The sequence below is a fragment of the Melanostigma gelatinosum genome (assembly GCF_949748355.1).
Source record: "Melanostigma gelatinosum genome assembly, chromosome: 4".
NCBI lineage: Eukaryota > Metazoa > Chordata > Actinopteri > Perciformes > Zoarcidae > Melanostigma > Melanostigma gelatinosum.
In genome coordinates this window covers 19,611,135-19,637,155 of record NC_136637.1, presented here as the reverse complement: position 1 = coordinate 19,637,155, position 26,021 = coordinate 19,611,135, and the positions used below count along the sequence as shown (strand labels likewise).

Sequence of the window (26,021 nt, the reverse complement as noted above, 5' to 3'; positions counted from 1 at the left end):
CAGTATATAAAGGATTGTAGATGAAGGCGTAGTATCCAGTAAAAATAATCTGCAGTACTTACCTGTTCATCATGATGAAGCTGATCTTTTCTCTCACCCTATACTTGGTACTCTTCAGCACAGGTAACTTTACTTTTTCTTAAAATTGTTGTTTCATTTACCAAGAATCTTTTTAAATCCGTATGAATATTCTAGAGAAGATGAATATAGATAAGACTTAATTGATCCACAGGGAGTAACAGCAGAAGAAGCAGTTTACAGATGTAGGAAACAAATAAAGTCAATTTAAAATAATAAATACAACAAAATATGAAAAATAAGTAAATTACAAAATGTATTTCAACTTCTGTTGTTCATGATACAATACTTGGGCAATACACATGACAAGACTTGGCTGCGCAAGTAGTGCACTCGTGGTGCAAATTAGACACTTAAAAGACTTTTAACCACAACAACCTCATGTCATTTAAAATCCATTAACACAAGATAAAGAACAGTTTTCAGCCTTTACAGAAAATCAATAAACTTCAGATATTTGATTTGACATTTGAGATGTGATTGTCACTCATTGACTGTTTTTCTCCCAAATGCAGCTCGGGCGCTTCAGTGTCAGACTTGCACAAATCAGCAGTGTTCAACCACAATGCCAGCCACATGTTCCTCTGAGACGATGTGTGTAACAGCTTCCATTCAAGGTAGGCATTTCTTTGTACCATGTTCTACTTTTGAGTGAAATAAATGTACTGCAAAGTGATGTGTTCTTTCCTTTAATAATGACAAACTCAACTTTTTATTTTGTAGCCACTTCATCCGGAACTCTAGTACAGCAAATATTCAAGGCGTGTGCATCATCCTCCCTGTGTCCAGCCACAGGCTCTCAGACATTTTCAGTCAACTTGGGTGTTGCGGGTGCAGTTGCATCTGCTCAGTGCTGCAACACAGATAATTGCAACACAGCAACTCTACCGTGTAAGTACAGACGGATAAGTAGCTCATTTAAGATGAGAAAAGATCAAAATTGATTTAAAAAAAGAACATTGACATCCTGCCATCTTCTGATAAGTTACATTTTCATTTTGTGAAGCTTAAATGTTCTCTCTTCCTCAAATTAATTATGTTTTTTTCTCTTTCAGTCCCTGCTGCTCAGACAGATAACGCCCTACAGTGTTTCACTTGTAACCCCTTGACCTCTCAATGTAATTCTACATTACAATGTAGGGGGGATGAGGACCGCTGCTTTCAAGCGAGTGGTGAGTCTTAATCATACGTGGTTTCCAAAATGTGTTTTACGAAAGTATCTGATCTGCAAAATCTAGAAAATGAAACCAATGGAGGAAAGTGATGCAGTACATGTACTGAACGTTGTTCATGTATGTTTTATCATTTGTTAATTATGTTACATATCAGAGGTATATATTGTACTTTTTCCTGCACTACAGTACTTATAGATCACAAGACCTGCATTACTACATTTAAATGACCATTATCGTGACTTGTTACTTCACGGATTAAGAATTTATGATCATCTCCCACAAATTCTGCCCACAGTAAGCAAAGATGTTGAAATTAAACAAGTTACATGTCAAAATACAACAACAAAAAGTATATATGACAATAGAATACTGTGACAGGGGCAGTATTTACACTGAAAGTATATTTTACATTGTAGCAACACTCATTTTAATCAAGCAGTGGATCTGAATATTTATTCCTAAAATTAGCTGACTGACAACAATAGAAGCTCTGTAATGAAAAAGATTTTTCATCTACAGTGACAAGTGGGTCCAGCACTTCTCCAGCTTTTGGCTGTGCGTCTACAAACCTGTGTGCAGCTGCTGCAAGCCTGGGTAGCCTTCCTTTCATGCAAAGCGTTGTAAGCATAAGCAGTGGACCATCCTGTTGTGAAACCAGTTTCTGTACTGCCACAACAACTGCAGCTCCAACAACAACTGCAGCCCCAATAACAACAGCAGCCCAATCAGTCACAACTTCCACCAGTGACACTTGCTGTTTCAGACTGAGCATGATCCATCTGCTGCTCGGACTCATTATCTTTGCTGTCTGTTAGAACAGTGGTTCTCAACTGGTCTGGCTGCGGGACCCACCATCACCCCTTAATGACAAGCCGGGACCCACGACCCAAATTATATATATATATATGTATGTATATAATTTATTTCAAGAAGTCTAGTAGTAGTAACGTCTCTGTGTAGTAAACAACTGTCAAATCAAATAAAGAAAGTACACATCAATTGTATTGTAACAATTATTTTTCTCATTTTTCTAATTTAACTGGATGGATTATAAATAATAATATTATATTTTTATCATCTCCTAAAAAGAGAAATTAGTGTTTGAAGAATTCACCTCTATGAGTCTGTCCAGTCAGAGTCTAATGACTCTGGTCTCTCTGGATATTTCTCTCTTTTAGAGATCGTCTTATGATTTGAATGTCACGTCTCACAGCTCAACAGTCCTGCTCTGCTCTCTATGTCCTCGTCTCTCCCCGTGTGTCACGGTGTGTGTACATCTCACTCAAGTCAGTAAACTTGTCAGAATGCCCATATTTGATTGGCTGAGCTGCATCACGTGATGTGATTCACAACGCATTGGTCGGTGTTTTTCCTGCACCGCTGAACAAGTGCAGTGAATGCTGGAATAATTGCGCTGCATAAAAAAATGCCCTTCAAAATAAAATCACAACTTTTTTTTTTCTTTTTTGTCAGGCAAAGGCCGCGACCCACTGAAAACGGGTCCGTGACCCACTTTTGGGTCGCGACCAACCAGTTGAGCATCACTGTGTTAGAACAAGGTGGTTTCAACAAATCACCTATGATGCTACCAGAAGGACTCTGAAAGAGGATTATTGTCGTAAACTAAAATTGAAAATGAAATGAAAAGCAGTGAAAAATATTGTTTTCAACTAAAACAAAATAAAAACGATAACCTATGAGAAACTAAAACTAAACTGAAACATTGCATGGTTAAGAAAGAAATGAGAACATTTTAATTGAGTTTTTCATTGAGTTTTAGTGTTTCGGCTACAATATATCACTCCCAAAAAAAGGTGACTAAAAAAGAGAAAAGGAGATTAAATTACAAGAACATGATTTAAATATTTAATTTGATCTAATGTCATTCATCCAAGCTATTCAGCTCAGTGCTGTTCGAGTCAGAATACAATTGCAGCTCGCAAACTCACTCTGAAAACTCACGATAACTAAAGTAAAATTAAATCTTAAATTAAAAAATAAAATATAAAATTAAAAAAAATTGAAAATGATAACCTTGATCTGCACTCTACTATTTTTGATTTGTTTTTTGCACTTTTGCAAATATATTTATATATAACATGCATATTTATTGAGGTGGTTTAATGTCATGTGATTCATGTCTATGTATATTAAAACCTGTTTAATAAAGCTTTTCTGATATATGAGAACAGTGTCCAGCTTTTGTAGTGTTTTCATCCAAAAGGCCAAGAATAATGAACAAAAGACAAATGTGAAGCCATTTTAATCGATTAATAGATTCGTTGAAACAATTGTTTGTTCTATAATTCGTTACACTGAGTGGCATACCACAAATGTCTGGGCCCCCGAAAATAGCCTCAGTTCATTCCACTATTCTCCCCACGACTAGGACTGTGGTTACACACATGTCTCCATCCTTAGTTCTTGTTTCAAACTCTTTACAAAGTTATCTTTATCAACATGCCTCTCAACGCAACAGTTCATCTCACATCCAAAATGCACGAATGCAACCTAAATGCCACACAACCGGTAGCCCTCTTGTCTCTGAACTTTCCTCCATGAGGAAAATAATTATTCTGGTTAATAATAATAATAATATTAATACATTTTATTTATATAGCGCTTTTCATGACACTCAAAGACACTTTACATTAAAATCATCATACATAAAAACAATACACTAAAAATAAAGTACACAATAATAGTCACACATTAAAAGCAGTTTTGAACGGGTGAGTTTTGATTTGTGATTTGAATGTGGAAAGGTCAACGCAATCTCGTATGTTTTTGGGGAGAGAGTTCCAGAGGGAGGGGGCAGATATGGAGAAGGCTCTGTCGCCCCATGTCCGGTGCTTGGTCCTGAGCGGAAGGGACAGGAGGTTGGCATCAGAGGAGCGGAGCCGACAGGATGGAGTGTGGCGGTGAAGCAGGTCGGTGAGGTAGGAGGGGGCCTGATTGTGGAGGGCTTTGTGAGCGAGGAGAAGGATTTTGTATTGGATCCGTTGTGGGACGGGGAGCCAGTGGAGGTTCTGGAGAACAGGGGTGATGTGGTCTCGGGAGCGGGTGTGGGTGAGCAGGCGAGCAGCAGAGTTCTGGATGTACTGGAGTTTATTTAGGATTTTGGATAATGAATTGCAACAGCCGGAAGAAAAAGCAATATCATGCTGGGTAGCAGCTCTTTATTTTAATTGTTTAGATGAAGCTGAGTGTAGAAAATTACTTTCTAGTAATTTTGTGTTGTGTTGGGAATTAGCATGTCAAGATGTGCAAAATGGACTGTAAATACAGTTTTGATGGTGGTTGAGTCATATCACTGTCATCAAATGCGTTTTGTGTCAAAGCAATTAAAAGTTATCCATGAATGGTATTAAATACAGCTTCCCCTGTTTTCTCTGTGATAAATAACCATGGTGGTAGGATAATGATGAAAATATAGCTGCCCCAAAACCGTAAATAATGGGACTGGTGGTATGGCTTTTATGAGGCAGGTGAGTGCGAGGCAGCATGGAAAGGGCTGAAATGCAGACAATCCAGGCAGGCAAGAACAGCTCAGTGATTTATTGAAAAAATGAAGGTAGGCTTACTGGCACGGGGAGCAAGTACGAAGAGAAGTGAAAGAGAATCCACAGGTGAATGTGAACGGCAGGCGACTACGACAGGTGGAAAAGTTAAAGAGCATCTGGTGGACAGTTGTGGAATGGCAATGACTGCAAGGTGTTAAAGAAATGTAAGGGCCTGGGGAAGTGGGAACAGCAGAATGGAGTGGCAGAGAAGCCGAGGTAGTGACAATGTTGTACCCGTCATACTGTCTTACTTGTTGAATCATTATTGTGTTCATTGTATGAACTGTTGTTTAGTGGTGGTATGTAAAAGTGACAATTCAGCAAAGGCAGGTGTGGCATTTTTCTCACGGTCCTGGAGTGACTGTACAATTTGAAGAAATTGAAAGGGTTAATATTGACGAACTGGATATCGAATCAAGATTTAGTTTTTAGGGTTCAAATTTTCATGGGATTTGAGATGAAATGTATGTCGAGATATCTTAAACATGGGTCTAGAAGGCATGTAGAATGTAAAATGTATTTTGTTTTTCATACCAAAAATGCCTTACAACCGCTCCTACAACGTCAATAACTGCAGCACTAAAAACAACCGTTGCACAGTCCATTTTTTCCCCGACAACAACAACCGCCACCCCAAGAATAACAGCATTCCTAATGGCACCAACTGCCTCCCCAAAAACAAACGCAGCTTCATTAACACAAGTGCTGTCCTAATGACAAGTTGCCCCGACGTCGACCGCTGCCTCGGCAACAACTGCTGCCACGACAACAACTGCAAGCCCAACAACAAATGTAAAACATATTTTTTTTAACACCAAAAATGCCTTACAACTGCTCCCCCAGCATCAATAACTCCAGCACGAAACGACTGCTAACACAGCAACTGATGCCTCAACAACAATTGCTGCCAAAGCACCTCGGAGCAACTGAGCCATGGTCTAATGTTAACCAATTGGGGTCTTCCGTGTCATTCACCCATTACGAAGAGCCTTACAAAAAGTACAGTCTCCCTTCAACATCTCTCATCCTCATCAATGTGTCCTGCATTTGTTGCTGTGTGTATTTCTTCCGGGCATTGAAGCTCATCTGATATGTGTTTCAGAACTGTGAAAATGTTTCCATTTTCCATTCTTCTGCAACATTTCCTGACCCCTTTCTGGTGTGTTGGTGATTTAGCATTACCAACTTTGGTAGCGCATGCAGAACTCCTGACAATGTTTGACCAGCATGCGGTCTTCAGCTTGTTCAACATTGACCTGAAGTCTGACTAGTTTTAGGTGAAAAGATGCCAACTCCAAATGTAGGTGTTAAAGACACCACAACGCAAGACTCAGCTAGGCAGCCATTTCCTTCAACGCTTCACATTAATCCCTGATGTGGATATTCGGAATTAAAGCCCTTTGAATCTTATATGAGCTGTCCTCCCTCTAAATTGGGATCATAATTTAAATTAAACGGTTGTGTGGTTTTACAACACACTAATTTCCCTTAAGAATTACAACAGACCACCTCTGAGTGTCACTGACAATATCAGGACAATCTGATACAATTTTCTTTTAATTGAAGGTCTTTATAATCTCATATATCAGCTGACTTACCTTGAAATTCAGATTGGAATGATGGTTTCCAAATGTTGGCAGGATGGGGGTGGAGAGAATGGAGAGCTCTGCTCTGCTGGGGCAGCCTCAGCCTTGTTACCTCAGCCGTCTGGTTTAACCCACAGCTGGAAACAGTGGCATGAGGCGGACAACCGTACAGCTGTACGCCACTCACCCAAAACTGCATCCCAGTAAGGCCAACTGTACGGTATATAGGAAGCTGCCATGGTCCATGCTGGATGCTACGCTAACCCTAACCCTAACCCAAAGTGACATTTTTTTATAATACATTTGGTAATGATGTTGGGAAAATCATGTACTTATGAATATGAATTTAACAATAAAGATCGATCAATAAGCTAATGTTTGGTAACATGTTCACCACATCAACTTACAAAGTTAATGATACGTGAATTGTGTTCACAACTTGTTTCAACTGTCCCCAAATTGCCAACATATATAAAATGAATCAATTAACAAATAAATAAGCAAAGATGAGATAAGATAATCTGGTAACACTTCATAATAACTACACACTATGAAGCATTAGTTAAGTATGAGTAAACACTTAATTCATCCTTTATGAAGCATTGTTCCTACATTAACACTAGTACATCTAAATACGTTCTTTAAATGATCGTATTAATCATCTACAACTCCTTACTAATTGGTTTGTAATATATATAATACTTTATTTACAAATGGGGAATCCATCATTTATAAAGTATGAAAACATAATCATGAAACACATAATAGACGAGCTTATTAATGAAAAAAAAACATTTATAACTGTTGTTATGAATTGCATACTAATGAGTGTTAATGTAGGAACAAAAGAGTAAAAAATCCACAATAACTAAAGTATAACTGTAACTAAAAACTAAAAAATATTCTATATACAGACAAGATAATTGTTTGTACAGTGTATTTATAATGCACAGACTTTTAGTGTTGGGTGGTGTACTGGGTGCAGAGCTAGTTGTGCAGCCTGACAGCGGCAGGAAGGAAGGACCTGCGGTACCTCTCCTTCACAGCCGGTGGCTGACGGAGCTGCACAGAGCTGCCAAGGCGTCCCGCATGGGGTGGGAGGTGTTGTCCATCAGGGATGAAAGCTTAGCCATCATCATCCTGTCTCCCACCACCTCCACCGTATCCTGTGAACACCCCAGCACACTGCTGGCCTTCTTGATGAGTTTGTTAAGTCTGTTCCTGTTTATGAAAAGTCATACCACACCTCTCCTGAAAGAGCTGAACATTTTGATATTTGAACAGTTTCTGTGGCTTAAAAAATTCATCAGTGGTGATATTTGTAGTAGTATAAGTTGTAGTAGAAGTATTATTCGTAGAAGTATTAGTAGCATTAGAATAAGTACTAGTTGTAGTGGTAGTGATATTTGTAGTAGTAGTGGAAGTTGTAATATAAGTATTAGTAGTAGAAGTATTAGTAATTAGAAGAAGTAGTAGAAGACGTAGTATCAGTCGTCATGGTAATAGCTGTAGTATTGGTCGTAGTATTTAATATCACAGTAGTAGTAGTAGTAGTACTAGTAATGGCAGTAGAAGATGTAGCAGTAGTAGTAGTACTAGTAGCAGTCGTACGAATAGCTGTAGTAGTATTACTACTTTTAGTAGCATGAATAGCAGTAGTAGTAGTAGCAGTTGTTTAATAAGTAATAGTAGTCGTGGTAGTAATAGCAGTAGTGGTAGTAATAATATTGATGGTAGCAGTAATAGCAGTAGCAGCAATAGTAATAGTAGCAACAGCAAAAGTTATAGTAGAAGTAGTAGTAGCAGTAGTAGTAATACTATATTAGCAGCAGCAGTAGTAGTTGTTGCAGTATTAGTAAGAGCATTCATTTTTTTAACAAAAAAGCCTAATTTTGAGCTTAATCCATGGGGCTTTTATTTTGAAAGGGTGGGGCTGGGTGGGGGGAGAGGAGACATAATCATAATGTCTGACACACATAAACAGAGGTTATTAAATGCCTGGCTTCATCACAAGCATTTCAATTAGAATTCACTCTTTGGGGCTTTTATTTTAAAATGGGGTGTGTGTGTGTGTGTGTGTGTGTGTGTGTGTGTGTGTGTGTGTGTGTGGGTTGGAGGAGGGGGGAAAGACCTCTGAAGATCCCTAAGACCTGAATGACTGTATGAGAGACACACAGAGAGAGAGGGAGAGGAGTGTAGGTGCGCATGTGTCTGTGAGTCTGTGTGTTTATCAACATCACTAATTGGCTCAATCGCAAACACCTGTGTGCCTGAAGCCATTTCATGGAGATAAAACAGGGAAACACCTCTCAAACAAATCATCAAAACTCCCATAACCGTAGCTCCTATTGCTCCGATATTAATTATTGAGAGGAAGGATGAGTTGAAGAACAGATCCTGTAAAAATTGTGTCTGTAGTGTAAGAAATGTGGCTTAACTGGCGATCTAGAAATGGGGTACCGTGTTCTGTGGAAGATGTTTTTGAAGCAAAATTTAACATTGGTCTATATTAGTGGTGTCACGGATCGATCCGTGATCCGTTCGGATCACCCCTCACGGTTCGGATCACCCCTCACGGTTCGGATCACTCGTGAACCGCGGATCAATCGAGTATTTTTTTTTTTTTTTTTACAGTGTAATCATCATAGTGTGTAAAGTTCTACTGTTGCTGTTCCTTTTCAAGTAACAAGTCCCCGAATATCAATGCAGAGTGTCAGTGAACAGATATAAAGCAGTAGTGTGTTCACGTGAACGGAGCAGCTTAGAAGCATTTAACGGTGAAGTCATGGCGAGCGGAGGAACGTCAGAAGCCGCGACGTCATCTCAGTCGCAAGTTTGGGAACATTTTGTCTTCCCTGTAACGTATGATGACGGATGAGGGTGGTGGACAAAACCGTTACGGTATATAGGCGTTATTTAAAGAGAGACGCACGACAACGGCAAAACATCGGGCATGTCAGCGACGAGGGACACTCCGGTGTAGAAAACAAAGGATTTCTAAATCTGGTTAAAATGCTTGAGCCACGCTACGAAGTCCACTCACGCACCCACTTCAGTGTGAAGCTGTTCCAGGCCTCTATGAGAAGGAAAATACTGTAGAGACCGCTTTCACCACGGCGGAGTGATTCTTAGTCAGGTGCTGTAGACACGCCCCCTCTGTGAGCATCACACAGACACACACCTGGGGCAGGTGCTGTAGACACGCCCCCTCTGAGAGAGTCACACACATACACACACCTGGGGCAGGTGCTGACAGAAGTATTAGAGTGGAAGCTAGACAGGCCCAATAATATTCCAGTCACCACAGAAAGGTCGACCCTCTCCCCAGACAATGGAGATATTCTCATCTTTTTGAAAATAATGTCACAGTAATGTAACATTGTTGTGTATTTGAATGGCATAACCTGACTAGAAGTAAACATAGACCCAAGTTGTTGCTGAGCAGTTCAGTTCAGTGTAAACAGTGGAAGCTAGCTTACTGGCTGTTTCTTTCTTTCAATATTGATGAAAGGACGAGGATATCAACATACCTCATGTTGCACTTAAACTTAACAGAATTCTTGAATGTATTATTTTTATTTATTTATTTCATTTTGTTTCAAATTGGACATCTTCAATATTTTTGTTTTCATGTAAGGCTATAGCCCAAAGTTCTTTGCTTTAAGTGTTCTTGAAGTTCTTTCATTAATAAATGGAAAGCAAAGTTATATTTGTTTCCTCCCCTTTTCTTTGTTGATCCGAAAAATGATCCGAACCGTGACTCCTGAACCGTGATCCGAACCGAACCGTGAGGTTTGTGATCCGTGACACCCCTAGTCTCTATGGAGCAGAAAGTTGGTTTTCCTCTCAATTAACGGCTTAACAGCATTCCAACAATTATACGAGCACTAGGAGAATTCAGCATACAGAACTGCAGAGCAGACTATCTAATGGCCTCTGCTAGTTGCTTACAAATAAAGGAATATTATATTTTTGAGTATAGAGCCTAACAGTAACGTGGATGCAGTTGTATCAGCCTAATGCACACACGACAGGTGTTTAAAGTCCAGATTGTCATCATTTACAGGCCACAATGTTAAATCCAAGATGTTACCTGGCATTGCAATTATGTTTACCTGGTCTGTGTGTCATTGATACAATGCTACGATTGTTTTTTGAGAATAACAAAAGGTGTGGTTCCCAAAAAGATTAAACACTTTTAGGCGAGCCAGGAAGTTGGCATCCACTGTACAAGAAGACAATGGATGTTTACCAGAACGTAAAACCCCTAAAACGTTTTTAACAAACTACACCCTTGTTGCATGAGTATACACAAGGAAGCGAACAAGTCGGCGTGATGACATTCTTTTGTTTCATTGCGCCACTTGACAGAAACCGCATCTTTAAGACTCAAGAGGCTTCAAAATTCATGAGAAGGGTATTTATTTTATCTCATAGAAAAAAAAGGGTAGCATTTCTTAAGCTTGTATTAACCAAAGATTTTATTTCATGTAACCAAAAATAGATTAAAACAAAAACACTGACTTTGAGACAAGGGCACTGAAAGTGCATGAAGCCACGAAGGGCTTTTACCCTGCTTCGTCTCACATGATTCAGAAGATCTCTGCAAAGTGATTGTCGCACCCCAGGTTCAGTAAGCTGTGCAATGTCACAGAACACGATGTCTTGTCTGAATTTTGTATTTTAAAATGGGTTGCAGGAACTTGAAAGAAGATTTGACTGTGTCTCAACAGCTTGTGCAGTGTTAGTCTTTTTTTTATTAAACAGTGCGAGTCAGAGCTCTCTCTTCTATACTTAATTGATCGATATATTGCTTTAATATCTGATATATTGCTCAACGATGTGTGTCAAATTCAATCATACAGGTATCACTCCGCTGACACACTACTTATTCTGTTAATAAGGTTTACTAACCATTGAATTTGTTGTTTTTTTAAATGCCACCTATCAAAAAACCGATGCATTATCTTTCCAAATACAAAACAATTTTGTGTCTGTCGATTTTAAAAGTGCACAGAAAGTGTTTGAACTGGTATGAGTCACTATCGGATTCAAAAATACAGTTTTATCATCATTGCATGTGTTGCAAACTACAACTTTTATACCTCAACCCTTTGGATTGATTTTCATCAGACGTTGTTTTGCTGCTTTTTCAATTAGTAGACACGTGGGAGGGAAGTGCAGTTTCTTAGTATTGATTTTCTCATCATTTACACAGAATGGATGCTGATACAGACAACAGATTACAATTATACGATCACTAGGAGAATTCAGCATACAGAACTGCAGAGCAGACTATCTAATGGCCTCTGCTAGTTGCTTACAAATAAAGGAATATTATATTTTTGAGTATAGAGCCTAACAGTAAGGTGGATGCAGTTGTATCAGCCTAATGCACGACAGGTGTTTAAAGTCCAGATTGTCATCATTTACAGGCCACAATGTTAAATCCAAGATGTTACCTGGCATTGCAATTATGTTTACCTGGTATGTGGGTCATTGATACAATGCTACGATTGTTTTTTGAGAATAACAAAAGGTGTGGTTCCCAAAAAGATGACACACTTTTAGGCGAGCCAGGAAGTTGGCATCCACTGGATCCCTCCCTGTACAAGAAGACAATGGATTTTTACCAGAAAGTAAAACGCCTAAAATGTTTTTAACAAACTACACCCTTGTTGCATTAGTATACACAAGGAAGCGAACAAGTCGGCGTGATGACATTCTTTTGTTTCATTTAGCTTTTATTTTGAAATGGGGTGTGGGGGAGAAGGGGAGAGGAGGCAGAATCATAATGTTAGATAAACACAAACCGGTTATTAAATGACAGGCTCATCACAAGCATTTCAGTTAGGATTCATTCTGTGGGGCTTTTATTTTAAAATGGTGTGTGTGTGTGTGTGTGGGGGGGGGGGTGGAGGAGGAGGGGGCAAGACCTCTAAAGATCCCTAAGACCTGAATGACTGTATGAGAGAGAGACACAGAGAGAGAGAGAGAGAGAGAGAGAGAGAGAGAGAGGAGGCAAACTTTCTCATTTGGAGATTGTCCGATGTTTTATCTTTTACAGCTTACATGACTGTTGTCCTGCTCTGCCATGTCTTTCCTCGTCTCTCCCTCTTGTGGCGCGGTGTGTGTAAATGTCACTCGAATCAGGAAACTTATCAGAATCCTCATATCTGATTGGCCGAGCTGCAACACGTAACAGCTGCAACAAATCATGTGTGTGCGGCTTTTATTTTAAAATGGGGTGGGTGTGTGTGTGTGTGTGTGGGTGGGGGGGAGGGGGGATGGAGGTGGGGGGGAGGGGGGATGGAGGAGGGGGGAAAGACCTCTAAAGATCCCTAAGACCTGAATGACTGTATGAGAGACACACAGAGAGAGAGGGAGAGGAGTGTATGTGCGCGTGTGTCTGTGAGTTTATCAACATCACTAATTGGCTCAATCTCAAACACCTGTGTGCCTGAAGCCATTTGAAAATATTCTCCATAGAGATCCCATTGAAAATAAAAAGCTTAATATTTCAAAAAGTTTAAAGGTTAGAAATATGAAAAGTCATAGCAGACCTCTGGTGAAAGAGCTGAACATTTTAATAGTTGAACGGTTTCTGTAGCTTAAAAAATGAAGGAGAAGAAGAGGTGCGACGGAAGAAATAGAAGAAGTTGAATAAAGAAACAGGATAACAATAGTTGGAATGCACAACAGCATTCCAACAATTATGAATACTGATGTTAAATTAAGCTATGATGAGTTTTCACTGTTAATTTAACATCGCTATTACATGTTGATGCCTCCATGACCAAGTTAAGCAGATGAGACTGAGGACAACTATGTAGAATAAAAGATGTTCACTTTGTCTAATATGTAGCTTGACAGAGTTCTCATGCGTGTCCTGGTGTTCTCATGTTTCCTTACCTCCTCATCCCTCACTCCTGTAACTGTCCGTGCTGGATCCGTCCCCGTTGTTTTAAAAAGCTAAATAAATTATTAGCATGACGTCATCCAGCTAGCCAAACCTGTCTTGTGTACAGCTAGTAGTGAAGCTTCGCATGTACTGCTTCCCTTTCCCGCGAGTCTGCTGTCTGATTGTGAGGTCAGGCTGATCTGATATCAGCTCTTTGGCTGCAGAATCTCCGCCAAAGTTCTCCTCTCAAACGGGTCTTGGAGGAGGAGTGCTTGCGCTGGCGCCTGTAGAGACTTCTCCTGACGAGAACGAGCAGCTGTGGGCCAGATCGTTCTGGCCCACAGCTGAATCAGTTTGAGGGCGCTGATTGGCTAAATTGTATGTCACTCATTTATATCTTGAATAAGCAATTGGCTAAACTGCTTCATAGACCCGTCTCTTTTGGGCCAAAACGATCAGGCCCCCCAAGCTGCGCGTTCTCAGAGTGTCGTGCACACAGACAGAGAGCACGAGCAGAGAGCACACAGGCGGAGAGGACGAGCAGGAAAAGAATATATTTTGCGCAGATATCATATTTTACACACATTACTGGGTACATTCCATAGTTCAAAAACACTAATCTTGACAATTTGTATAATTTATGATTATTATAATTTTATTTTTATTTTTTTCCTTTTTTGTGTGGCTCATGGTGGGGCCATGCCCCATGGCCCTCTATTGACCAGCCGCCACTGACCCAGGTACTTATAAGATCTCACAATCTCAAAGCACAGAGTAATGACAACACACATAACAAGTAGCACAAAACAGAAAACATAGCACCATGTAGACCACAAGGTGGCAGAGGAGCTTCTTTTTTCATATCAATGGCTGATCTTCTAACCTGCAAAGACTTCTGAAACTCTGATTCACTTATTAATAATCGTATTAAATTACAATTTTCCGAATTCAACAAAAACATCCCACCAGTGTATGAAACTACATTACAATGATTTACAAGTATCATTCATTTAGACAAAGACTGTAAGAAGCTGAAAAACTGGTGACATATTTTCAAGACATTTTACTGACTCTTGAGGTAAAGTAACAGATATTTCAAAGATACATTTATTTGTACTTATTGCTGCCATAATATTTTTTCCGGAAAACAAAATCATATTGCAACTGACTTTTTTGTTCTGGCTTGTGAAAGATAGAATGAAATAAAAAAAACCAGATTGAACAGTAAAAAAAACACATTACAGTGTAGCTGCAGTGCTGTGCAAGATAAAACAGTTGTAACTTCAACTTGAGTTGAAAATGGAATGAAATGGAATGTTTGGTCGAGTTGCCAGTTCCACAAAATTTCAACTGATGAAAAACAAGAAGCACACGCAAAGCCAGTAAGAGTAAAATAATGTGTGAGTAAGGGCATTCCTTTACACCCTCCCGATAGGGAACAAATTAAAAGACGGTTAAAATACTCAGGAAGAACAAGTGAGGAGGGATCCCTCTCTCCGGATGGACAGACAAGCAATACATGTCGTATGTACTGCATAGACCCACATAATACAATTACAGTACAGCCAACCATATGACAAAATGATACATAGAATGTAAACATAAGTGAGAAAGATGGATCCAAGATGTCAAGCAACTGGAGCCCGAGCCACACAACTTCCTCTCCAGCATGCAACCTGGAAAGAGCAGGCTACACAAACGTACAGAACTGTCCACTGCTTATGTTCCCAACATTTTGTATGAAAGGTAGGCCAGGCTTACAACTGCACACAGGTTTGTAGATGCCAGAGGTTGGAGAAGTGCTTGACCCATTTGTCACTGTAGATGAAAAATATATCATGACACAGCTTCCTTTGTTGTCAGTTAGCAATTTTCTGAAATAAATGTTCAGATACTTTGCTGAATTAAAACGAGTAATACAACAACCAAAAGTAAAAGCACTTCCTCTATCACAGTGCTCTGTAGTTGTAACTGATTGAGGTGGAGCTAACTTTAACATCTTTATCTATTTATTGGCTGAATTTGTTGGAGATTAAGTAAAGAGTCACTGTTATGGTCATATAAATGTAGTAGTGATAATTGTTTTGTTGTTTTGTGTCATGCGTCAGTGAGCTCATAGTGAAAGGAAAACAAGAGAAAGATTTCCTTGACAACAAACCAATGACGATGTCACTGATAGAAATTGTTTCAACATGGATGAAATAGTCTGACATACTGTGTTAAGTGTTTTACTTTTTCATCATCTGTAATGTTGTGGAACGGGCAGCCAAACGTTCAATGACAATTCATTGAGGTGACTGTACTGTTTTATATTGCAAGTTGGGTTTAGAGCTATTTATTCATATCTTGCACTGCACTGTCATTTTTATTTTACTGTTTAATTTAGTTAGTTGCATTTGATCTTATTTTAATCTTATTCAGGTGCTTTTACAAGCCATAGCAAAACAAGTCAGTTGCATTATGATATAGACAAATGATATTGCTTTGTTGTAAAAATATATGAATATAGAAGTAAGCACAAATAGATTGATCTTTGAAATATGTGGTTATTTACCTTCTTTTGTGTCAGTAAGTTGTGTCACCAGCCTTACTGCTTCATGAGGTACATGAGGTCTTTGTCTCATGTATGAGTTTTGTTATCCATTGTTATTTGTCACAGATGGATGGGATGGTCATGCTATATTATGGAAATTGTCATGTAATACGAATAATAATCAGTGATTCGCAGTTTCAGAAATCTTTGCAAGTTCGACGATCAGGCAGTGGCTCTTTAAAGAAAAAGGAGCTCTTCTGCCACCTTGTGGTCTACAAGTGTGGCTGATGGAAGAGCTATGATGTTATGCTATGATTTGTGTTGTGCTTCTTGTTATGTGTGTTCTTATTGCTTTGGGTTGTGAATTTTTCCTTACGCCGTTAAGCTTTGTGAAATGTTTTGTTTTGCCAAAAATATTGTGATGTAAAATGTGTTTTCTGAAATGTTGTGTTTTACCATCAGCGCAACCATCGGGGCCTTCCCCAACCCAAGAAGAGAGTTCCTGTCTGCAGCCAACTTTTCAGGGTCATGTTATTTCACACTAATTGGTTACTCATCTCTGCTTTTTTTCTATTGAACAAAATAACACAGATTTTGTATTCCGGGGATAGTATATACAACAATAACTAAAGAGCCAGGGTTTATCATATTTATCAAAATGAACATATAAATAAGATACAGATGGTAAGCATTTAGAGAACCTCATTTCCCCATAATATTACGTTTTCAAAGATATGATCGATAACAAATCTGCAAAGGTCTTTGTAGAATTTATTGGTGAGAGAACAATGCAAAAATTTTTTCTGAACATTCATCACAAAACAAACTTCTGCTTGTAGTGATTGGCAGGTTAATATTCATGAATATTCTTGAAGGACACTTCCTTAACCTTGTTCACATTTAGGCATTTATGAGTGTGACCCGGAGATACTCAATGCACAAGACCCAGAATAAACTGGAGTTTTTATCGATTATTTTGTGTTTCATGTAGTGGTTTGGTAGCTACGTGAGTATTGTTTTAAGACTGACTGACGAGATGCTTGCTGAGCTGACAGTAGCCTTGCATTACATTCCCTAGTTTTTTCTGGCTCGTACTTTTTGTTTATAATGAAGCAAATCAACTCTTTATGCTCTCGTAGGTCGTTTAATGCTAAATATGTTAATTCATGTCACTGAAAGATGTAGTGTTGCTCACGGAGCGCAGCCATTTGGAATAGTGTATTCTTCACATAAAGCCTACGCCACATTAACTGTGAGCCCATTGATAAAGTGCAGTTAGGAAGGGTTTTATCCCAAGCTACAACAAATATGTTGTCACATGGAATAGCATCCTGTCAACTCACCTTCCCACTTTGCTTTCAGAAAGAAAGTGCAGGAATGCAAAGCACTTTTTTCATGAACAACAGGTTTGTTGTTTGGTGTCATGCGTCAGTGAGCCTCAGCCGAAAGAAAAACAAGAATTTTCTTTGTGTAAAAGCTATGATGGTGTTGCGGTGATATGTCTTGTGACTTGTCTTGCTTTTGTTTATCTATACTTCTCCCACATGCCGGTGTGGGAGAAGAACAGGTAACAGGTAACTAGTGCAACCAACATTTCAAACCCACACATACAATGGAGTCCTATTGTAAATTGGAAAAATGTGTCAAAGATTGATCATGAATTGAATCATAAATAAATATATGGGTGTGTGTGTCCGTGTTTCTTCATCTCTGTGTCTGTCTTTCTGTCCATGGCTAATCTCGCATACTACTGAACCCATCAGCCTCATATGTTTTGTGCTCATTCATGACTGTGTGCACAAAACCTAACATTGTTTCAGAAATTCATACTTTTGACACAATTAGCCAAAGTGTATAAGCAAATGCAAAAAAATTGTAAGAGGCTTCCGGGTTTCAGCACCCATTGCTCCAGCTGACGGGGCTAATACAGCCAGCAGAACTAAACACACAGCAGAACTGTTAGTTTCCGTCTAATATGAGTGTCATCTTTGTTTGTTCATATATTTATTATATTGACCCTTTTTTTCTTAAATGATAGTGTCTGTTACATGAGATGTGCGAGTGGAAATGTGTCTGATACACTTACAATTTAGACGGGATGCAATTTGGGTTTGTATTCATTCAATGAAACATTACAGCAGTAGTCGTTGTGGCACTGGGTGGAGATCTGCACTCTGCTGAATGCACTTTCTTGTTTTTGTTGGCAGTGAGGTGTTGTTGATGTTCTATGACGACATTGCCACACCTGCTCTTGTTGAATTGAACGACATTGCCACACCTGCTCTTGTTGAATTGAACGACATTGCCACACCTGCTCTTGTTGAATTGAACGACATTGCCACACCTGCTCTTGTTGAATTGAATGACATTGCCACACCTGCTCTTGTTGAATTGAATGACATTGCCACACCTGCTCTTGTTGAATTGAACGACATTGCCACACCTGCTCTTGTTGAATTGAATGACATTGCCACACCTGCTCTTGTTGAATTGAACGACATTGCCACACCTGCTCTTGTTGAATTGAACGACATTGCCACACCTGCTCTTGTTGAATTGAACGATATTGCCACACCTGCTCTTGTTGAATTGAACGATATTGCCACACCTGCTCTTGTTGAATTGAATGACATTGCCACACCTGCTCTTGTTGAATTGAACGACATTGCCACACCTGCTCTTGTTGAATTGAATGACATTGCCACACCTGCTCTTGTTGAATTGAATGACATTGCCACACCTGCTCTTGTTGAATTGAATGACATTGCCACACCTGCTCTTGTTGAATTGAACGACATTGCCACACCTGCTCTTGTTGAATTGAATGACATTGCCACACCTGCTCTTGTTGAATTGAATGACATTGCCACACCTGCTCTTGTTGAATTGAATGACATTGCCACACCTGCTCTTGTTGAATTGAATGACATTGCCACACCTGCTCTTGTTGAATTGAACGACATTGCCACACCTGCTCTTGTTGAATTGACGCCACTGACTCTGTCTGTTTTTACTTCAATAATAGAACATTGAAAATCACGTTCCCTGATTCATCAAGTGGGTTGGGCCTTGTCTGCCTTGTTCATTTCTAACTCCTCTATTTTCTGTGTCCGGACACCTCACACTGTATTAGCAAAGGAAAAGCAAAGTAGGCTGTGTTTAATTTCAAATCAAGTAAATTGTATTTACATAGTGCAATATCACAAATCACAAATTTATCTCAGGGGGATTTATGATCTGTAGAGCCAATAGTCTGACATAGTATGTCAGACTATTTCCTCCCTGTCAGAACAACGTCAATTATAATGAGTCTATTATTGGTTTTGGCATCAAGGAAATCAATTTTTTCTTTTCTCTTTGGCTCACTGACGCATGGCACAAAACAACAAACCTATTCAAAATGAAAAATGATCTGCTGTGCATTCCTGCTACTTTGTAAGAATTCTTAGAAGGCACTTAAATTACATAATATGATCATGGACTTATTTTCATTGGTGTCCCTTGGAATTACACAATCCACCATCCTTTATTAAGACCTAGACATTCAATCTCTAAAATAAAGAAATAATGTGTGACTAGAAAAGAACTGGTGAAAAAACTGGATCCGAAATATTTTCAGAAAGCAGAAGAGGGTAATGATTGTCAAAGACACCCAAACAAGAAATAATTCTCAAAACAGTTGTAAATTTAACTTGAATTAAAAATGGATACAGTCATTAAATGCAGTGTTTCGTCGGGTTGCCAGTTCCACAACATTTCAACTGATGAAAAACAAGAAGCACACGCGAAGCCAGTAAGAGTATAATAATGTGTGAGTAATGGCATTCCTTTACATTATACGTCAAACTATGTCCTCCCTGTCAGAACAACGTCAATCACATTGACTCTATTATTGGTTTTGGCATCAAGGAAATCAATTTTTTCTTTTCTCTTTGGCTCACTGACGCATGACACACAACAACAAACCAATTAAAAATAAAGAAAACCTTTCTGCTGTGCATTGCTGCTACTTTGAAAGAACTATTAAAAGACACTTAAATTACATTACATGATCATGGACTTATTTTCATTGTTGTCCCTTGGAATTACACATTCCAATGATTATCAAAGACACCCAAACAAGAAATAATTCTCATTTAAATGTAGAACTTAAGAATTAAGTATTTATACTTTACTATCTGAGTAAACATTGAAAATGAAAAAGGGTGTGGGAGTTTGTTGACGTGATGCTTTTCAAAGTAACAAAAGAAGGTATGAGAACACACCCAATCCTCAAGGTTTTCCGCATGAGTTGTACATTTATAGAACACCTTTGCAGTATATAAAGGATTGTGGATGAAGGCGTAGTATCCAGTAAAAATAATCTGCAGTACTTACCTGTTCATCATGATGAAGCTGATCTTTTCTCTCACCCTATACTTGGTACTCTTCAGCACAGGTAACTTTACTTTTTCTTAAAATTGTTGTTTCAGTTACCAAGAATCTTTTAAAATCCGTACAAATATTCTAGAGAAGATGAATATAGATAAGACTTAATTGATCCACAGGGAGTAACAGCAGAAGAAGCAGTCTACAGATGTAGGAAACAAATAAAGGCAATTTAAAATAACAAATACAACAAAATATGAAAAATAAGTAAATTACAAAATGTATTTCAACTTCTATTGTTTATAATACAATACTTGGGCAATACACATGACAAGACTTGGCTGTGCAAGTAGTGCAATCGTGGTGCAAATTAGACACTTAAAAGACTTTTAACCACAACAACCTCATGTCATTTAAAATCCATTCACACAAGATAAAGAACAGTTTTCAGCCTTTACAGAAAATCAATAAACTTCAGATATTTGATTTGACATTTGAGATGTGATCGTCACTCATTGACTGTTTTTCTCCCAAATGCAGCTTGGGCACTTCAGTGTCAGACTTGCATAGATCAGCAGTGTTCAACCACAACGCTAGCCACATGTTCCTCTGAGACGATGTGTGTAACAGCTTCCATTCAAGGTAGGCATTTCTTTGTACCATGTTCTACTTTTGAGTGAAATAAATGTACTGCAAAGTTATGTGTTCTTTCCTTTAATAATGACAAACTCAACTTTTTATTTTGTAGCCACTTCATCTGGAACTCCAGTACAGCAAATATTCAAGGAGTGTGCATCATCCTCCCTGTGTCCAGCCACAGGCTCTCAGACATTTTCAGTCAACTTGGGTGTTTCGGGTGCAGTTGCATCTGCTCAGTGCTGCAGCACAGATAATTGCAACACAGCAACTCTACCGTGTAAGTACAGACGGATAAGTAGCTCATTTAAGATGAGAAAAGATCAAAATTGATTTTAAAAAAGAACATTGACATCCTGCCATCTTCTGAGAAGTTACATTTCAATTTTGTGAAGCTTAAATGCTCGCTCTTCCTCAAACTAATTATGTTTTTTCTCTTTCAGTCCCTGCTCCTCAGACAAATAACACCCTACAGTGTTTCACTTGTTACCCCTTGACCTCTCAATGTACTTCTACATTACAATGTAGGGGGGATGAGGACCGCTGCTTTCAAGCGAGTGGTGAGTCTTAATCATACGTGGTTTCCAAAATGTGTTTTACGAAAGTATCTGATCTGCAAAATCTAGAAAATGAAACCAATGGAGGAAAGTGATGCAGTACATGTACTGAACGTTGTTCATGTATGTTTTATCATTTGTTAATTATGTTACATATCAGAGGTATATATTGTACTTTTTCCTGCACTACAGTACTTATAGATCACAAGACCTGCATTACTACATTTAAATGACCATTATCGTGACTTGTTACTTCACGGATTAAGAATTTATGATCATCTCCCACAAATTCTGCCCACAGTAAGCAAAGATTTTGAAATTAAACAAGTTACATGTCAAAATACAACAACAAAAAGTATATATGACAATAGAATACTGTGACAGGGGCAGTATTTACACTGAAAGTATATTTTACATTGTAGCAACACTCATTTTAATCAAGCAGTGGATCTGAATATTTATTCCTAAAATTAGCTGACTGACAACAATAGAAGCTCTGTAATGAAAAATATTTTTCATCTACAGTGACAAGTGGGTCCAGCACTTCTCCAGCTTTTGGCTGTGCGTCTACAAACCTGTGTGCAGCTGCTGCAAGCCTGGGTAGCCTTCCTTTCATGCAAAGCTTTGGAAGCATAAGCAGTGGACCATCCTGTTGTGGAACCAGTTTCTGTAATACTCCCACAACAACTGCAGCCCCAACAACAACTGCTCCCCCAACAACAACTGCTCCCCCAACAACAACTGCAGCTCCAACAACAACTGCAGCCCCAACAACAACTGCAGCTCCAACAACAACTGCTGCCCCAACAACAACTGCTCCCCCAACAACAACTGCAGCTCCAACAACAACTGCAGCCCCAACAACAACTGCAGCCCCAATAACAACTGCAGCCCCAACAACAACTGCAGCTCCAACAACAACTGCAGCTCCAACAACAACTGCAGCCCCAATAACAACTGCAGCCCCAACAACAACTGCAGCCCCAATAACAACTGCAGCCCCAACAACAACTGCAGCCCCAACAACTGCAGCTCCAACAACAACTGCAGCCCCAACAACAACTGCAGCTCCAACAACAACTGCAGCTCCAACAACAACTGCAGCTCCAACAACAACTGCAGCTCCAACAACAACTGCAGCCCCAATAACAACTGCAGCCCCAACAACAACTGCAGCTCCAACAACAACTGCAGCTCCAACAACAACTGCAGCTCCAACAACAACTGCAGCTCCAACAACAACTGCAGCTCCAACAACAACTGCAGCTCCAACAACAACTGCAGCTCCAACAACAACTGCAGCCCCAATAACAACTGCAGCCCCAACAACAACTGCAGCCCCAATAACAACTGCAGCCCCAACAACAACTGCAGCCCCAACAACTGCAGCTCCAACAACAACTGCAGCCCCAACAACAACTGCAGCTCCAACAACAACTGCAGCCCCAACAACAACTGCAGCCCCAACAACAACTGCAGCTCCAACAACAACTGCAGCCCCAACAACAACTGCAGCCCCAACAACAACAGCGGCCCCAACAACAACTGTAGCCCCAACAACAACTGCAGCCCCAACAACAACTGCAGCTCCAACAACAACTGCAGCTCCAACAACAACTGCAGCTCCAACAACAACTGCAGCTCCAACAACAACTGCAGCCCCAATAACAACTGCAGCCCCAACAACAACTGCAGCTCCAACAACAACTGCAGCTCCAACAACAACTGCAGCTCCAACAACAACTGCAGCTCCAACAACAACTGCAGCTCCAACAACAACTGCAGCCCCAATAACAACTGCAGCCCCAACAACAACTGCAGCCCCAATAACAACTGCAGCCCCAACAACAACTGCAGCCCCAACAACTGCAGCTCCAACAACAACTGCAGCCCCAACAACAACTGCAGCTCCAACAACAACTGCAGCCCCAACAACAACTGCAGCCCCAACAACAACTGCAGCTCCAACAACAACTGCAGCCCCAACAACAACTGCAGCCCCAACAACAACAGCGGCCCCAACAACAACTGTAGCCCCAACAACAACTGCAGCCCCAACAACAACAGCGGCCCCAACAACAACTGCTGCCCCAACAACAACTGCAGCTCCAACAACAACTGCAGCTCCAACAACAACTGCTGCCCCAACAACAACTGCAGCTCCAACAACAACTGCAGCTCCAACAACAACTGCAGCTCCAACAACAACTGCTGCCCCAACAACTGCAGCCCCAACAACAACTGCAGCTACAACAACAACTGCTCCCCCAACAACAACTGCGGCCCCAACAACAACTGCGGCCCCAACAACAACTGCAGCTCCAACAACAACATCTGCCCCAACAACAACTGCTCCCCCAACAACAACTGCAGCCCCAACAACAACTGCGGCCCCAACAACATCAGCCCCAACAACAACTGCTGCCCCAACAACAACTGCGGCCCCAACAACATCAGCCCCAACAACAACTGCTGCCCCAACAACAACTGCTGCCCCAACAACAACTGCTGCCCCAACAACAACTTCAGCCCCAACAACAACTGCTCCCCCAACAACAACTGCAGCCCCAATAACAACAGCATCCCAATCAGTCACAACTACTACCAGTGACGCCTGCTGGTTCAGACTGAGTATGATCCATCTGCTGCTCGGACTCATTATCTTTGCTGTCTGTTAGAACAAGGGGGTTTCAACAAATCACCTATGATGCTGCCAGAAGGACTCTGTAAGAGGATTATTGTCGTAAACTAAAATTGAAAATGAAATGAAAAGCAGTGAAAAATATTGTTTTTAACGGAAACAAAATAAAAACGATAACCTATGGTAAACTAAAACTAAGCTGAAACATTGCCTGGTTAAGAAAGAAATGAGAACATTTCAAAAAAATCTGTTTGAGTTTTAGTGTTTCGGCTACAATATATCACTACCAAAAAAAGGTGACTGAAAAAGAGAAAAGGAGATTAAATTACAAGAACATGATTTAAATATTTAATTCGATCAAATGTCATTCATCCAAGCTATTCAGCTCAGTGCTGGTCGAGTCAGAATACAATTGCAGCTCGCAAACGCACTCTGAAAACTGACGATAACTAAAGTAAAATGAAATCTTAAATTAAAAAATAAAATATAAAATAAAAAACAATTGAAAATTATAACCTTGATCTGCACTCTACTATTTTTGATTTGTTTTTTGCACTTTTGCAAATATATTTATATATAATATGCATATTTATTGAGGTGGTTTGATGTAATGTGACTACTGTCTATGTATATTTAAACCTGTTTAATAAAGCTTTTCCGATATATGAGAACAGTGTCCAGTTGTTGTGGTGTTTTCATTCAAAAGGCCAAGAATAATGAACAAAAGACAAATGTGAAGCCAGCTGTGGTCTTTATTTTAATTGTTTAGATGAAGCAGAGTGCAGCAAATTACTTTCGAGTAATTTTGTGTTATGTTGGGAATTAGTATATAAATATGTGCAAAATGGACTGTAAATACAGTTTTGATGGTGGTTGAGTCATATCACTGTCATCGAATGCGTTTTGTGTCAAAGCAATTAAAAGTTATCCATGAATGGTATTAAATACAGCTTCCCCTGTTTTCTCTGTGATAAATAACCATGGCGGTAGGATAATGATGAAAATATAGCTGCCCCAAAACCTTAAATAATGGGACTGGTGGTATGGCTTTTATGAGGCAGGTGAGTGCGAGGCAGCATGGAAAGGGCTTAAATGCAGACAGTCCAGGCAGACAAGAACAGCTCAGTGATTTATTGAAAAAATGAAGGTAGGCTTACTGGCACGGGGAGCAAGTACGAAGAGAAGTGAAAGAGAATCCACAGGTGAATGTGAACGGCAGGTGACTACGACAGGTGGAAAAGTTAAAGAGCATCTGGTGGACAGTTGTGGAATGGCAATGACTGCAAGGTGTTAAAGAACTGTAAGGGCCTGGGGAAGTGGGAACAGCAGAATGGAGTGGCAGAGAAGCCGAGGTAGTGACAATGTTATACCCGTCACACTGTCTTACTTGTTGAATCATTATTGTGTTCATTGTATGAACTGTTGTTTAGTGGTGGTATGTAGGAGTGGCAATTCAGCAAAGGCAGGTGTGGCATTTTTCTCACGGTCCTGGAGTGACTGTACAATTTGAAGAAATCGAAAGGGTTAATATTGACGAACTGGATATCGAATCAAGATTTAGTTTTTAGGGTTCAAATTTTCATGGGATTTGAGATGAAATGTATGTCGAGATATCTTAAACATGGGTCTAGAAGGCATGTAGAATGTAAAATGTATTTTGTTTTTCATACCAAAAATGCCTTACAACCTCTCCTACAACGTCAATAACTGCAGCACTAAAAACAACCGTTGCACAGTCCATTTGCGGTACCTCTCCTTCACAGCCGGTGGCTGACGGAGCTGCACAGAGCTGCCAAGGCGTCCCGCATGGGGTGGGAGGTGTTGTCCATCAGGGATGAAAGCTTAGCCATCATCATCCTGTCTCCCACCACCTCCACCGTATCCTGTGAACACCCCAGCACACTGCTGGCCTTCTTGATGAGTTTGTTAAGTCTGTTCCTGTCGTCTGCCGAGATGCTGCTGCCCCAGCAGTCCACGCCATAA

General features: G+C 39.9%; 1 protein-coding gene across 1 annotated transcript; it reads left to right on the top strand.

Annotated features, from left to right (window-relative positions):
- Positions 1-643: 643 nt before the first annotated feature.
- LOC306776518 (uncharacterized protein) lies at positions 644-26,021 on the top strand (the record flags this gene model as incomplete). Its single annotated transcript, XM_079267232.1, has 6 exons — positions 644-695; positions 802-969; positions 1,134-1,250; positions 21,923-22,086; positions 25,302-25,390; positions 25,802-26,021. The coding sequence occupies 6 exons, from the start codon at positions 644-646 to the stop codon at positions 26,019-26,021; spliced, it is 810 nt and encodes a 269-aa protein (XP_079123358.1).